The sequence below is a fragment of the Azolla caroliniana genome, unplaced genomic scaffold, assembly GCF_043228905.1.
Source record: "Azolla caroliniana isolate FFs.n. ecotype wild unplaced genomic scaffold, voAzoCaro1.0.p SCAF_9, whole genome shotgun sequence".
In the NCBI taxonomy this organism is placed as follows: domain Eukaryota; kingdom Viridiplantae; phylum Streptophyta; class Polypodiopsida; order Salviniales; family Salviniaceae; genus Azolla; species Azolla caroliniana.
The window spans coordinates 13,865,444-13,881,562 of record NW_028230444.1 but is presented as its reverse complement, the minus strand read 5'-3'; the positions used below and the strand labels follow the sequence as shown (position 1 = coordinate 13,881,562).

The window sequence follows — 16,119 nt, the reverse complement described above, 5'->3', positions numbered from 1 at the left end:
CGTTGTGTTTCGCAAGCAACAACAATTTCAAGAAATTTGGAAAAAGGCAGAGGTCTTCACCTATTTTGGGGACAGAATAAAATGGAGATATGCTCCACCAAGATGGCTTTTTCCGCCCCCTGTCTTGAAAAGACCATGCATGAGGGTTTCCGCTACTAGACATGTCCATTCATGTGGGTACGAGGGTTGTAATAGATTGTATGGATACTTTGTAGCCTTTGGGCATCTTTTCATTAATACCATGGTGAATCTTGACTTTAAAAAAGAAAAAAAAGAAAAAAAAAAGTTGGTTTTCTCTTAACGTTGAAAACAAATTTAGATTTAAAATAAAGTCTCATTGACACGTGTGTAGCCTATTAATATTGAGATTTGCTTGCCAAATGCAATGGGGGAAACATAAATCAACTTATGACGTTCAAAGATGTTGAATTGCATTGTAAGCAAACCATAGATAGCCATGAACATAGTTGGGAAGTTCCAACTCTTCAACACTAAAGCGAATGACGTGGAAGAACAACTAGAAGTGCTCCTTGTTGCCCCCTCCCTTGCCCGCCCATTGTAAGCATATTGCGAAGACGGGATAACATGTAAAGACGTATTGATTGGATGAAGATAGTCTAAAAATGAATGAATGGGAGAGAAGGTACCACAAGTTCACAACAATGATTATAATTCACACAAAATCTTTAGTTCGACAACACACACACACACACACACACACACATATACTGTCGCCAAATGTAGCTTGCTCTTCTCTTCTTCCCCCAAATCAAAACAAAGAAAAAACACCAAGAACCGAGTCTCTCTCTCTCTTACTACGATCATCATCATCAGAGAGAGGAGAGTTTCTGTCATTAGTATTCGTTTGCCTGCCTTGGAGAGAGAGAGAGAGAGAGAGAGGTTTGTTTCTCTCTCTGTCTGTGTGTGTGTGTTCGTTCAATCAATTTGCAGCCTCAATCTCTCTCATTCCTCTCCTTCCCTTCCCTTCTTCTTCGTCTGTTCCTGCGCTGCGGGCGTTCATTCATTTACCGCTCAAAACCCATACATATACATACATACATACATATATATATATATATATATATATCTGTAACATTACTGGACGGACCTCCGAATCGAAGAAGAGTGAGTGAGTATTCCTCCCCCCCCCCCCCCACCTCCACCTCGCAACCTTCTGCTCCTGCCGCCCATCATCATATGATTTTGATTTTGATTTTGATTTTGATTTTGAGATGCCCTCCCCCCCCCTCAGCTGCTCCATAATAATTTGCGTACACAGACAGACAGACAGAGAGACGCAGAGAGTTACATATTTGCATATGATGATATATGTATGAAGAATGGAAGGCAGGGAGGACATTGGTGGTGGTGGTGGTGGGCCCCCCACGATTTCTCCTCCGAGCTGTTTTAGCGTGATATTGCAGAAGGGGCTTGCTCATGCTCAGCTAGGCAGCGGAGGAAGTAGCTCGTCAGACGTCTTGATGCAGCAGCAGCAGCAGCAGCAGCAGCAGGAGTATATGAACAGCATGGGCAGAACCGCAGGTGGAAGTGCGGTTATGGAACAAGTGAAAAGAAGGCGGGGTCGGCCCCGAAAGTACGGGGGAAGTGTGGATGGCAGCATGGGTGTATTCATGAACTCCCATCACGACTCCTCGCCATCACAATCACATTCACATTCACAGTCTCAGTCTCAGTCTCAGTCTCAGTCGCAGTCTCTCTTGCAGTCACAGAAGAAGGTGAGAGGTCGGCCATTGGGCTCTGGCAAGAAGCAACAACTTGCAGCTTTAGGTGTGTAATCCTACTCTTCTGAATGATTGCATTAGATGTCTGTAAGCAATTCAATGTTGGAATACCTTAGCTTTATCTTCTGGAACACTCTAGATCTGAGTGTATATGTGTTTAATTAGGTCGTTGTGCATATGTTTGTGTGGGGTTCTTTCGCTACAGAGCAATGGTACTTCTCTAGATCTATTCGACTGGATGTTATTTTTGACTCCTGATAAATTGTCAGATGAGTACTGGCATGATCAAGAGGGAATAGAAACCGTAGGGAAGAAGGCGGCATGACATATTGTATCATTTGGGAGCCAAACCAAAACTACTACCTGAGAGCAAAGAAAATAGGGTAGTCAACCTTAAGATTTCTTTGGAGAAACTGTGTGCTTCCATTTCTTTAACTGAGTTCCTCTACTGTGCCAATTTATTTTTATTTTGCCCGAGTTCAATAAGTGAGGTGTGCTAATAGATGCTTATACACAGAATATCTAGCAGGTACTGCAGGTGTTGATTTTACTCCCCATGTCATCACAGTTGCAGCTGGTGAGGTATGCCATCTATTTGATCATTTACTGAAAATTGCTGTCTTTTGTCTCCCTTTCAGTAAATGTTAATGTTAATTTAAGGAACCTTAATAACGTCATCTGGAGAATTTCTTTCCAGATAGGCAATAGTGTTTCCCAGACATCATAACAAACATGACTCACGTGATAAATTTACTGTTTTTCAGGACATCTCACTTCTATATTCTCAGAACCACATATTTTACTCCGTATAAGTTTAAGTTCAGATATGATAACTAGAGTAAACTTAATCTTCTTTATCTCAGTGGAGAGTAGACATTGTTGGGGTAAAAGCTCCAGGTGTCTCTTATTCTGTGCCACCTATTTTGTAATAAAGGTGGGAGCCTACTGCCAACCTATTCCATAATAAGGGTGGCAGCCTAGTCAGCTTTCAAATTGCTTATTTTTGATGATAAAGTGATCATCCACTGACATTGGAGACCTTGTGGGGAGTCAGGGACTTTACGCTAACCTTGTGTCTCTTTCTCTAACCTTGGAGTAAAAGTGCTCACTCCTATTCGGCTGTTAGAGTCCTGGCGTGCGTTATTGGAGTTAAACAAGGATACCCACTATCATCCACTCTCTTCAGTTGTTATATGGATGAGCTATCTATTTGCATAAAAAAATGGGTGGTTCAGAAACATGCTTAGCATCGGTAGCCATACCAATATTACTGTATGCCAATGACTTTGTGTTTATCTCTGACTCTCTAGAGGGCCTTCAGAGGCATCTCAGTGTTTTAGAGCCATTTCTGATTGAGAAGGATTTGTTGGTCAACCTTGATAAAAATGAAATGATGGCGTTTAACAACACTCAAGCATGTGTAACAAGATCAGAATTAGAATTCTTTTGGGGAGTGGGAAAGGTGGCATACACGCAATCCCACACATATCTAGGAGTCACATTCACAGGGTCTTGGTTCTTCAAACAAGAGGGAGAAATTATCAATAATGAAATCTGTAGGAAAACTAGTGTAGAGTCTCTTGACTTTGCCAATACAACAAAAGGAGAAGTAGCAACAGAAAATTACTAACACAAAGGTCTAGAAACAAAAGCGATGGGAATGATGTCGTTTGTTTTCAATATGATCACGGTGGGCATAAGAAGCCTCACTGCAGGTTCCACAAGCAAGAGCAGGAAAGGAGGAAGAAGAATTAGAGAGATAAGTCTGAGAAGAAGGATCACATCATTAGATAAATGCCGGAAAAAAGCATCAAATGTGCAATAAATGCTGCTGATATTACAATATCAGACATAACCTTGGTAGATGCACTGTCAACTGTATTACAATCAGGGAATCAACAGTAAGATCCACTTTTAAATGAGATTTCATAATGTGCATGCATACTGGGCTTATTTTGGCGCCAAAAATTCTGGAATTGGAAACTTATGTTGTAAACTTTAAAACGATTAAGTTTTGCCCTGATGGGGGAGTCTACTTTCATAGAATTTAACTTCTCAAAGATCATGGGAATATCCACAATACCACTGGGTGCCTGGTTGCTTGGTTACCTTAGGTGCCTCATCACTTATCACACTGTCATCAGATTTACTGTTCATATGTTAAGCTCCTTTGGTTTTAAGACTTGTCAAATTAGTGGGGATGCCACAAACCATCCATTGCTGTACATCGCCGATACAACTTTTCATGGCGTCTTATATCATTTGTGGTACAAGATACAATCTCAGGACTCTGCGATTATGATTGAGCAGGGAATCCTGACACATGTTGGTCAACTAGTGAATTGCATAAGTTGTCTTTATCTTGGATTCTGATCACATATCGACAAGCAACCCTTGGATACTCCATTATCTACAGGACCTGATCCCGCTTCATGTGAAGCAATTCTTATGTTAACTTCTTGATGAGTCGTAACGTCCTCAATCATTTTTTGCTTGAATTTTCTGTTGCGAAGGATGTTTTGCAGGTTGAGTATTGTCTATCAGTGGACAGTTTTGCATGCATTTCCAACTGAAGAGTTTGGATGGGGTTATTAGAGGCATTCTACAGCCCAGGAGGGAGCTGCTAAACCACTTGCTAGTTAAGGCATTTCCATCCCATGTTACTTGCTAGAACAACTGGTTGACTTGTAGAAACAGTTAGTTGGAAACTGCTCTCATTCTGGTTAGCTAGTTGGGAGCCTACCTGATTAACCTGATACCCAGTGTAGCTTCAGCAATTGCGTATACCTGTTCTGAATAGACACACTCCTTATCTCCAATAACATGTTTTAATCCTTCAGGTAGTGGCACTAAGTTATTTTCCAGTTCCACAAATGCAAAATTTTAAACTTTGTTTCACTCCTAAAGTTGTTTGTCTATTGCTCAAACAGTCATGCACCCAAGAAGAGTCTCTGTCTGCATTTTCTGTGAGATCTCTTGCCATGTGTTCCTTTCTGTTATCTTTTGTAAAGAAGCTCGACTAGCTTCTGTTGCAGAAGTCATCACACTGTCGGCTCAGCTGAATTGACTGATATATCAGACTCCAAAACCAGAAACAGAAACAGAAAAGGAAACCACACAGAGATGAAGGAAAATACACAGAGTATGCACAAAAAACAGAAAACCTGTATTCAAAATCAAAACAGTCCACCATACAAGTATGCTCAGAGAGCATCATATATACAAAGCCCTATATTCCTTTCGTAAAGGAAGAGGGCTGACAAGAATACAATCGATGCATTCATGAGCACTGAATTCTCACGTCACTAACTTCAAACTTGTTTAGATTCTATCTTAAATAGCGCTACTGAACCTAGTTGAGCTTGGTATCTCAACACTCCCCCCCAAGCTCAAGTCTGGTATTGGCTTTTGGCTTACATGTATTTCGGCTTTAGGCTGTTTCGACTTTTCAGCCTTTGGCCCTTTCGGCCTTCTTCGGTCTTCGCCCTTTGGCCTTGGCTTACATCATGTTACGACTTCGACCCCTTTGGCTTACGTCCTTTGGCACTTCAGCTTTCGGTCTTCGGCCCTTCAGTTCCCCCCCTCAAGCAAGGCATGCCGAGATGGCATTGTCCTAGCATCTCCAAAAATTGCCGCAGCTTGTCGAGACCAAGTGCGCAACTTGCCGATCAGTACGAACGAAGCACAACTTGATCTTGCCACAAAGGACATGTTGGCGCATGAAATGGTAGTGCACCTCAATGTGCTTTGTGCGAGCATGATAAACAGGGTTCTTGACGAGTTGGATGTTGCTGAGGTTGTCACAATAGATGGGAACCAGTTTTGCAACCATCACCTGAAGGTCCCGCGATAGTCTCTTCAGCCAAATCCCCTCACATGTCACAGCAGCTGCTCCGCGATACTCCGCCTTAGTGCTCGACAGTGCAACTGTTGGTTGCTTCTTGCTGCTCCAGGAGATCTATGCGCTCTTGAGGGAGAAGATAAAGCCCGAATTTGAACATTTTGTCATGCCGAATCTGAAAAACATGTTCAAGACATAGTGGTGTGCGTCAACAGTATTCCTTCCGGCATATGGATCACTTCGATCCCAAGGAAGTAGTAAAGGTTCCCCAAATCCTTCATTTTGAATGCGCTTGACACTTGGTTTTTCACACGGTTGATTTCGGTCAGGTCGGCTCCGGTGATGACCAAGTCATCCACATATAGCAAAATACAGATTAGACTTGCACGACCTTTGCAGATAAATAAAGATGGGTCGAATTGTGAGGTCTCAAAACCTATCTTCTATAGATACTGAGTGATTTTGAAGTTCCATGCTTGCGGAGCTTGCTTGAGTCCGTATAGAGACTCTTTCAGCCGACACAATGCTGATTTGTGCACGCCCGACCGAAAAGCAGGGGGCTATACCATGTACACTTCTTCTTCAAGATTGCCTTGAAGAAATGCATTCTTCACGTCCATAAGAAATGCATTCTTCACGTCCATCTGGAGAAGATGCCACCCCTTTGTTGTTGCCATTGCAAGAACATGTATTGTTGTCATCTTTGTGACAGGCACAAAGGTCTCGTCATAGTCGATTCCATGGGTTTGTGCATATCCTTTCGCTACAAGCCTAGCTTTGTACTTGTTCACCAAACTGTGAGCATTGTATTTAACCTTGTAGATCCACTTACAACTGATTGGTTTACTCTGTTTTGGGGGGTCGATTAGGTCCCAGGTGTTGTTGGCGGTCAATGCTTGCATTTCTTCCTTCATAGCGCTTGCCACCTTGCATCCTTGAATGCCTCTGTGAAGCTCTTTGGTTCGCGTATTGAAGTCACTTTCATCATGTATGCATAATGATGCACCATGTCAGTGTTATACTCGTATCGGATGATGGGGTTTTTGTAGCGTGTTGACCAGCAAATCTTTTCATTTGCCGATTTCATGGTCCTCTTGGCCGAATCAGACCTTAGTTCTATAGGTCTGGAGTCAATATTGATGGAGCCGTGAGAGTCGCTTTGCTCCGATGCACTTGCATCATTGCCGCGCTCAAATATCTTCTTCTTTCCTTTGTACTGGCGTGCAGTCGTTGTTGGTAACATGTAACATATCTTTACTAGTGAGTTTAGGGTTCTAGCGAGGTTCTTGATCATGAAACGTGGGACAATCATGAACCGTGGCAAGGTTCAGGAACCCCAAGACATGACTCCCCCCAACCGTGATTCGGGCACCGTAGCGAGGTTCTTGAGTCATGATACATGAGGTAATCATGATCGGTGGCAAGGTTCAAGGACCCTAAGACACGACTCTCCCCCCAACCGTGATTCGGGGACCGTAGTGAGGTTCTTGAGTCATGAAATGTGATGCAATCATGAATTGTGGCAAGGTTTAGGGACCCCAATACACGACTCTTCCCCAACCTTGATTCGGGGACCATAGCGAGGTTCTTGAGTCAGGATACGTGACGTAATCATGATCGGTGGCAAGGTTCAGGGACCCCTAGTCACTACTCTCCCCCCAACCGTGATTCGAGGACCGTAGCGAGGTTCTTGAGTCGTGAAACGTGATGCAATCATGAATTGTGGCAAGGTTCAGGGACCCCAATACACGACTCTCCTCCCAACCCTAATTCGGGGACCATAGCGAGGTTCTTGAGTCATGATACGTGACGTAATCATGATCGGTGGCAAGGTTTAGGGACCCCTAGACACTACTCTCCCCCCAACTGTGATTCGAGGACCGTAGCAAGGTTCTTGAGTCATGAAACGTGACGCAATCATGAACCGTGGCAAGGTTTAGGGACCCCAAGACATGACTCTCCCCCCCCATACCATGATTCGGGAACCGTGGTGAGACTCTTGAGTCATGAAACGTGACGCAATCACGAACCATAGACTGGTTATGACTCACGAACCATAGCACGGAAGCACTTCTCTAGATCAATGGAGGCAAACTGGGCAGAGGTAGTTGTCAAGTACCTTAGAGCTACTAGGTTGGTCTAGGGATTGTGATTATATTAATCTCTGTCTCACTCTCTATCTCTTTAAGGTCTCGTACACATAAACAAACAAATTTTTAATAAAGACAATATCTTATTTCTAACATTCTAGGTGGTGTGAAGATGTTGGTCACCAACAAGGAGAGAGATTAACACTCGACTTACTAATCATTGTAGTTAATCTCTATTAGCACTTAATTATAATTAGGGAGATAAGAATAGCATGCATAATGTTTTAATTAATGTGGATGAGCATAACCGACACTACAAAGTGTCATTTATAACTTTTACAATGTGGAAGTTGTTGACATATTTTGGTAGTGATGTGTGTGAACACACTTAGGACAATGATGTGTGAACACACTTAGGACAGTGATGTGTGAACACACTTAGGATAGTGATGTGTGTGAACACATTTAGGACAGTAATGTGTGAACACACTTAGGACAATGATGTGTGTGAACACACTTAGGACTACAGGGGCATTTTTTCCCTCTTTAGGAGGTTTTTTCCCCCTATCTAAAAATACTCTTGTAACCCTAAAGTGGTGTTAGCTTTTTGGGATTCAAAGCAAGAACCCAATAGAAGTGGAAGTGCTGCCTTGAGAGCTCAGGTGGGGAGTTTGGCTGGGGCGGCACATTTGTTAAAAGATAACGCAGGTGTCCTAAGATGAGCTCAACGAGAACAGAAATCTCGTGTGGAACAAAAGGGTAAAAGCTCATTTGATTTTGATTTTCAGTACGAATACAAATTGTGAAAGCATGGCCTATCGATCCTTTAGTCTTTCGGAATTTGAAGCTAGAGGTGTCAAAAAAGTTACCACAGGGATAACTGGCTTGTGGCAGCCAAGCGTTCATAGCAACGTTGCTTTTTGATCCTTCGATGTCGGCTCTTCCTATCATTGCGAAGCAGAATTCGCCAAGTGTTGGATTGTTCACCCACCAATAGGGAAAGTGAGCTGGGTTTAGACTGTCGTGAGACAGGTTAGTTTTACCTTACTGATGAGCGGTGCCGCAATAGTAATTCAACTTAGTACGAGAGGAACTGTTGATTCACATACATAATTGGTCATTGCGCTTGGTTGAAAAGCTAGTGGCGCGAAGCTACCATGTGTAGGATTATGATTGAACGCCTCTAAGTCAGAATCCATGCTAGAAGCGGCGCTCTCTACCTCCCCGGTTGTTACCTGACTTATAATAGGGGCGCTTGTGCGTCCCCGAGAGCATGTGTCGAGAGTCTCCCTTGAGGTAGTGGAAGTGCTGCCTTGAGGGCTCTGAATGGAAATTCCAAATGATTGGGGAGATGAATCTTTTGCATACGACTTAAATATGTGGCCGGGTATTGTAAGTGGCAGAGTAGCCTTGTTGCTACGATCCACTGAGATTCAGCCCATCGCTGCACCGATTTTTCCCCACAAACCTTGGAAGAGGGGTTCTAGCAAAATAACATGTAGCATATCTTTACTAGTGAGTTTAGGGTTCTAGCGAGGTTCTTGATCATGAAACGTGGCACAATCATGAACCGTGGCAAGGTTCAGGGACCCCAAGACATGACTCTCCCCCCAACCGTGATTCGGGCACCGTGAATTTGTCATCAGACCACCTTATATGGACATACATCTATCCTATGCGTTGCGTAGTGTGATAGGGCAGCTGCAAACTTCATCACATCAGCTCTAGAAGTGAGAATTTGCCAATTGTGTCATCAAGGAGTGAAATCTGAAGAACACTATGTTTGTCATTGTAGTGTCTTTTATGAAATCAGAGGGAGATACCATTGCCTCTTTAAACAAGGCTTTGGCCCACTACGCAAGGTAATGGAATATGAGGACCAACGATGCCTAGGACTTTTGTTGCTAGAGCTCAAGAGACATCGAGAAAAGTTGTTGAAGAATACAGCCACACAAGCTCATCCACAAAGAACAATAACAACTTTCTTTAGCCCCATCACTCCTAATGCTAGAAGTCAACCCCGGGATACAGAAATGGGATCCAGACCAAGACATAACAAAGGGGTTACAATTGATTGGGCAATGGCAATTTGCCGTGCACGTAGGCCCCGGCCCCATGGACCACGACCTCGTCACCCTTGTCATCGACAGATAAAAGCCATTATCTCCCGCCATCATAGGTGCTTCCCTCGCTTCGGAGACATTTCCATTCTGGATCGACCTATGATAGAGATCTTTCGAAGACAAAAGCTACAATATACCTAACTTGAGAATCTCACATGTGCCAAAAACCAGATTCCCTCATTTCTTTTCTTTTCATCTTATTTACTTTTATATTTACTGTGTAATATTTATTTTATTTTGATTTGTTCTCAAAGACGAGACAACACTTGAGATGTAATCTCTTATTTGGTCTTATAGGCCATTTTGGCCTCTTAAAAGACGTTAATATATCTTTCTTTCTTTCTTTCTAAGAAGGGGTGTTCATACATTGAAGCACGAAGTCTCTATGTGTGAATAAAGCATACACATATGAGCTCAACCTTCTTGTTAGTGTCTTAAGTATGGCACTTAAATTATCACTCCCTCTTAGTATGTCAGCATACCTTGAACGGATTGCACTATATGTCGAGCATGTGAAGAGCAAGTGACATTCATTCTCTACCATGCCTTCATTGCATACTTTGCATGTCTTCAAATTTGTTACATTTTGATACCATGATGCAACTTCAATACCTAACTTGTGAGATCGAGTGTGAAGTAATTTAAGGGCTCTCTCTTGAGGGAGAGGTTACTAATGGTTCACTTTGTATAGAACTTTGATAGATTTCTTCTGTATTGATGCTGCTAGGGTGCGCAGCAAATATCCTGGCCAAAATAGTGTCACGACTTAGAGCTAGAGGCTGCTAGGAAAACCACCCTGATGTACATAACTTCATAAGACCAAAGCCATCATCACGCATCATCCTTATCTCACTGACCTTCCATATTTGACCATACTATGGTGGATATTTTCAGGGGGACAGCACTTTCAGTTTCAATGACGGAGAGCCAAACCTGAATGTTGGTTACACATGAATATGTACATTTAATTTTAGTAATCTAAAATAGAAAGACATTACTCTTTTCTTTTTCTTTTGTACTTGGCATTGATGACCTAACTTAAACCTTTGCCATCTTTTTGTCAGATGTTATAGTTCACTATGATCTTTAAAGGTTAATATATCCTTCGTTCAACTTTGGATCTTGTTGAAAACCTAAAATTAAACCGTTGCCATCTTTATCAGTATTAATGGCTAGGAGCCAAACCTGAATGTTAGTTACTCATGATTATATACATTTAGTTTTGGTAATCCAAAATAGAAAGACATTACTCTTTTCTTTTTCTTTTGTACTTGTATTGATGAGCTAACATAAAACTCTGCCATCTTTGTTAGTTGTTATAGGTCACTATGATCGTTAGAGGTTAATATATTCGTCGTTCAACCATGAAACTTGTTGGAAACCTGAAATTAAACCATTTCCTTCTGGTTTTTTTCCACACTGTAAAATAAACATTTTTATTCTTCTTATATATAAAATAAAGGCACTCTAGGACCTAGTAAAATTTGAACATTGTAAACAATGCATGTCATGGTCAAGCAGTCAATGATCAACTGTGGATATTTGTTTCACAGGATGTTGCCATGAAAGTAATGTCCTTCTCTCAACAACAGGGCCCCCAAGCTGTATGTATACTGTCTGCAAATGGTGCTATTTCAAATGCTACACTTCGGCAACCTGCAACTTCTGGAGGGATGGTGACGTATGAGGTTGGCTGCTAATTGTAACCCTTCTGAGGCTATGTACTTGTGCTAGGCTCCTGCCTGAAGTTTATGTACATATGCGTTGGAGGTGATGGATTTATAATTGGGTGTAAGCCAGACTTCTAAATGCTTTTGTTGCAGGGTTGCTTCGAGATTCTCTCTTTTTCTGGTTCATTTCTTCCTATTGAAAATGCTGGTATAACGAGTCGAACAGGTGGACTTAGTGTATGTTTAGCAGCCCCAGGAGGGCAGGTTCTAGGAGGTGGGGTTGCTGGATTACTAATGGCAGCAGGTCCAGTGCAGGTATTTCTTTTCTGCATGGAATGCTAGGTAGATCCCTTCAATTATTAATGGTATCTTACACCAAAACCTTCCTTTTTGTCGCAGGTGATACTTGGGACTTTTCTCTTCACTGATTCAACAAATGAGCTAAAAGCAGCCAACGCTGGAAGTAGTGCTACTAAGCCCCATATTGTGAACCTGAATTCCGCAATGCAACATAACCATACCAGTATGGGAACATCAATGCATTGGACGGTTTCTGACATCATGCCAGATATGATGAGAAATACGGATATCAATGTTTCTTTGCCAGGTGGATGAAAATATCCAGGTCAACATTTTCCTGCTATTTTCAATAAGTGGCTAACAAACTAACATATACGATTATTAAAGGGACTACTTCTAGAGGTTGTTTTATCCTCTGTTCCTAATTCTTTGAGTCCTTTTGTATCCTTGTAAAGGCCTTCCTCTTATTTGCCAGACACGTTGGACTCTTAGTGGATCTCAGGGTTCAACCATGCTCTTTAGCATAAAATCGTAGTGGTAACTGCTTTTCTCTTTGTTTTTGCGCAAATACTGTGTCACTAAACAGATTCAAACATATTTTCTGGCATTATCCATGGAAATAGCTCATTATGAAAACCTAATGAAATGAATTAGATATGCATATATTGAATAAATGTTCACAATATATTTACCTTTAAAAAATGAGATAACAACCCTGCCATGAAGATACACACCCTCAACAGTTGAAATACTATTGAAGATAGTGAAATCGGAAAGTTGGCCATCAAAGGTGCTACTGTTTTTGTAGGCATCCTCTATGAACAGAATCCTCATATGATTTCCCAGGAAAAGATCAAAGTATTAGTAGATCTAAAACCCCAAGTGCTTGCTGTTTCAGTCATAAAGTTTCTTTTCTATAAGGTCTGAAATGTTTCTGAACAAGAAATAGACAAAGCTTCCATTGAAACTCACTTTATTTCGTTGTATTATATGTACTTTATAATATGTGCAATTTTTTAAAATCTTAAAAAAGTAAGAAAGAAATCTATATTAATGTCTTTTAAGAGGCCAAGATGACTTATAAGACTAAACAAGAGATTATATCGTAAAATGTTTTCTCATCTTTGAGAATAACATACCAAAAAGAGTAAAACTAAGCATCAGTTACTAAAGAGTTGAGATATCTCAGCATACAAAGTTCTGAACTTATAGCAAATTTCTACTTTGAGAAATCTCCAGCAGACGTGCAGAATTGAGAAAGATATATTAGTACGAAAGTTGTAACCAAAATTTTAGGGGAAAACTATCTAAAGTTGATAATTAGAAATAAATTTAGTGAATTATTAGATCATTTTCTGGAGTTATATCAGATCTCTCAAACTGATGTGACCTGATTTAGCATTGTGGAGTGCATGAGAGATGTGCATCCATGTAAAAGGATGGCCTCATGTGTGACGAGTGTCGATAAAGGGCCTTACAATGGGCGAACTTCCCACCAGGAGAGGAGCATTGTGGGGCTAATACATGCTCTCATTCATTCTCCAATTTAATGAAGTCTGTTTGGATCACCCTATTCTTTTCCACGTTGGTCATTTCCAAGTGTGAACAATCCAAACTATATATCGGAATGGATGCGTTTAGTTTATGTCATGTGATTGGAACAATTCTTATATTCAAGCACACCAATAAAGATTATCTCCCTATTCTGTTGGCTGTTTTGATGACATAAATGCAATTGGAAGTACCTTCGATCGAGGAGCTCCAAAATCGGTTGAATACAAATCGTCAATGTTACAAGTATATCGAACCACCATAGAACTGCTCGTGGTTCTTGGAATTGTAAGTACAAATTGTGTTCAATGTCGCCAAGGGTGAGCACAGGCGGTGTCCCCTAAGGAAGACTAAGGCCTTACGGATTTTACTACATATGTCTGTCTGTGTTCATGTATGCCACCTTTTCATCTTAAATTAACAATCCAAGTTCTAATGTTGTTGCCCATGATTAAAGTGACGTTAAACTTCAATTCAGTTTTATCAAGGTTTCTGACAAAGCTTTCTTTTTACTAATTGACTTCAAAGAATCTAGGTGTCTTTGTAGTCCCTCTGAAGAGTCAGAAATCAGCACAGTATCATCGGCATATAGTGATTATTGTATGACTATCTCCAATAGGCATGCATGCTTCTGAACCACCCAATCTCTCAATAGAATTTAATGCCTCGTCTGGGCTATCCTTGTTTCAATCCAATTGATTCATGTACCCTTAAGGCTATGCTCCACTTCTGGGCTTTATACTCCTAATGATGGAGTTTGTTTGATGAGATGCAGACTCCAGTTCTGGTATTTTATCAGAACTTTATTTTCACTCTAGATGCTATTGATGAAGATTATGTTGTTTTCGCCATGGACCCGTATTTGGTATCTGTAGCAGATTGTGCATGCAGGATACCCAATAAGTATCTAGATGGCCAGATTAGGCATGTTTGAGAAGCTTGTGCCAGTGTTATCAGTATATTACTGTTGGCTCTGTTTGCATGCTCATTGCTCTGCTTATATGTCTTATCTTGCTAGTCTACCACTATTGGGTGCTGGCGTGTGCACTGATTTTATATGCTGGGGAACAATTTTCTAATTACCTCATAGATAGGGTGTATGTTTATTTGAAGGGGAAGTTTCAGAGGAAAAAGCTGTTCATGTGTCTGGAAAGGCCGTATCAGATAAAGTGAAACTCGTTTGACCTGTTCGGTTATCTCATTTGTCCTGATGAGAATCTTCTTTGCTGAACAAAGTGAAAGTGCTTCATGTAACTACTCTCAACTTATAATCGTCGTTGGATATCCTAGTCTATGGCTGTATGTTATACACTTTCTATGGTTTGTTTTGTCTTAGCTAGGCTCACTAAAGAGGCATCTGTCTCGCAACACTGAGTAATTTGACCTTTTGGCATGATGCCCAAGAACCCCCCAACTTGAAAGGCAATCACATTAATCATTGCTTATGGTTTTTATTGTCTGTATTTTTTCTGAAAATTGAAGAAGATTGATTGTACATTGTATTTAAAACAAAATCCTTAACAAGGAAAAAAGGAGAAGTTTGCTTTCTCAAGTGAGGATAGATAGCTGATGTTAATCATCACTGGGATGATACATTACCTTTTCCAGCTGATATTCAAAGTAATTATTTGTCATTATTGGTCCACCTAGTTTCATTATTTAGAGTTTATACCATTTTTGAAAATTTTATATGATGTGTATAGTTTACACATATTAGTAAAACCGTCTCTCATGCTTGGTGGCTTGATTGAAATTAATTTCTATCTTGTTGTAAAGAATCCTAGGACAACATATTTCTTTCATGCACTATTTTCTTTCCCTTGTGATAGTGGTTTTGAATACTAAAATAAAAGTATTCTTTTTTGGTTCCATACACCTAAGCAATGTTTATGGATCAATAACATTTCTATATGACTAGTATTCACCTTGACGGACATCCATCATGTAATCTTGGAAGTAAAAAGGGAACTGACTTGAGGAAAGCAATAAGTTTTAATCCTTCAATAAGAAAAGAATGAGTCTATAAAATTGCGCTGATTTTTCATAATTTTATTAAGTTTCTTGTGAGCTGGTACGTGGTACATAATTGTTAGTGCCAAGTAAATATAAGACCTGGTAAAGTTAGAGATAAATTCTATAGTGATATTGGTTTGATTGTTTTAATAGACCATAAATGGATCCCCCATTAGATTCATTGTTTTGTGTAGGGTTAGTGTTATTTAACTTTGGAGAGAGGCATTGTTGAGGTTCATTTAGTTAGTTTTGTGGTTACTATGCCATGATAATGAATAATGGATCTAAAAACCAAACGAAGATTCCCTTTAACATGAATTGCAATGTAAGTTTGAGTATAGAAAATACTATAATCTTATAATTGACTCATTTGGGCAATCATAAAATTTGAAATTTGCCAATGCTTGGTTAGAAGGAAATTGTCGAGGTTCATTTAGTTGCTTTTGTGGTAACTATGCCATGATAATGAATAATGGGTCTAAAAACCAAATGAAGATTCCCTTTAACATGAGATGCAACATAAGTTTGAGTATAGAAGTTACTATAATCTTATGACTTGTTTGGGCAATTATAAGTTTTGAAATTTGCCAATGCACAACGGTTCAAAGGAAATTGTAACTTTCTAGATCAAAATTTCACATGCAGTTGTTCATGAGCCTATTGGGTACCACCAAGTTTGAATAGATATCAAAGGAATTATACACTCACTTTCAAATGTGGGAATGTAATATGTTAGTTTGTAGGTACATTAACACGATAAGAGTTGCATTGATATTACTTCAAAAGTAA

The 16,119-nt window shown here is 40.4% G+C and overlaps 1 protein-coding gene and 1 pseudogene across 2 annotated transcripts; both read left to right on the top strand.

Annotated features, from left to right (window-relative positions):
- The first annotated feature begins 1,254 nt into the window (after positions 1-1,254).
- Positions 1,255-12,377, top strand: LOC147860211 (AT-hook motif nuclear-localized protein 10-like). Of its 2 annotated transcripts, none has more exons than XM_087325008.1 (5): positions 1,255-1,788; positions 2,260-2,324; positions 11,350-11,484; positions 11,620-11,781; positions 11,866-12,377. In XM_087325008.1, exons 1-5 carry the CDS (start codon positions 1,341-1,343, stop codon positions 12,079-12,081), a joined length of 1,026 nt encoding a protein of 341 aa, XP_087181134.1. In that variant the 5' UTR covers positions 1,255-1,340; the 3' UTR covers positions 12,082-12,377. The 2 variants fall into 2 exon arrangements, with proteins under 2 accessions (XP_087181134.1, XP_087181135.1); XM_087325009.1 differs by having other exon boundaries at positions 1,256-1,788; positions 2,272-2,324.
- LOC147860212 (25S ribosomal RNA) lies at positions 8,261-9,129 on the top strand (annotated as a pseudogene; the record flags this gene model as incomplete).
- Positions 12,378-16,119: the final 3,742 nt, after the last annotated feature.

Excerpts from the sequence above, each read along its gene's own strand:
- LOC147860211 (XM_087325008.1), top strand. The coding sequence starts at position 1,341 with ATGGAAGGCAGGGAGGACATTGGTGGTGGTGGTGGTGGGCCCCCCACG. Across the intron at positions 11,485-11,619 it reads GAGGGATGGTGACGTATGAG|GGTTGCTTCGAGATTCTCTC; the intron begins GTTGGCTGCTAA and ends CTTTTGTTGCAG. Across the intron at positions 11,782-11,865 it reads TGGCAGCAGGTCCAGTGCAG|GTGATACTTGGGACTTTTCT; the intron begins GTATTTCTTTTC and ends TTTTTGTCGCAG.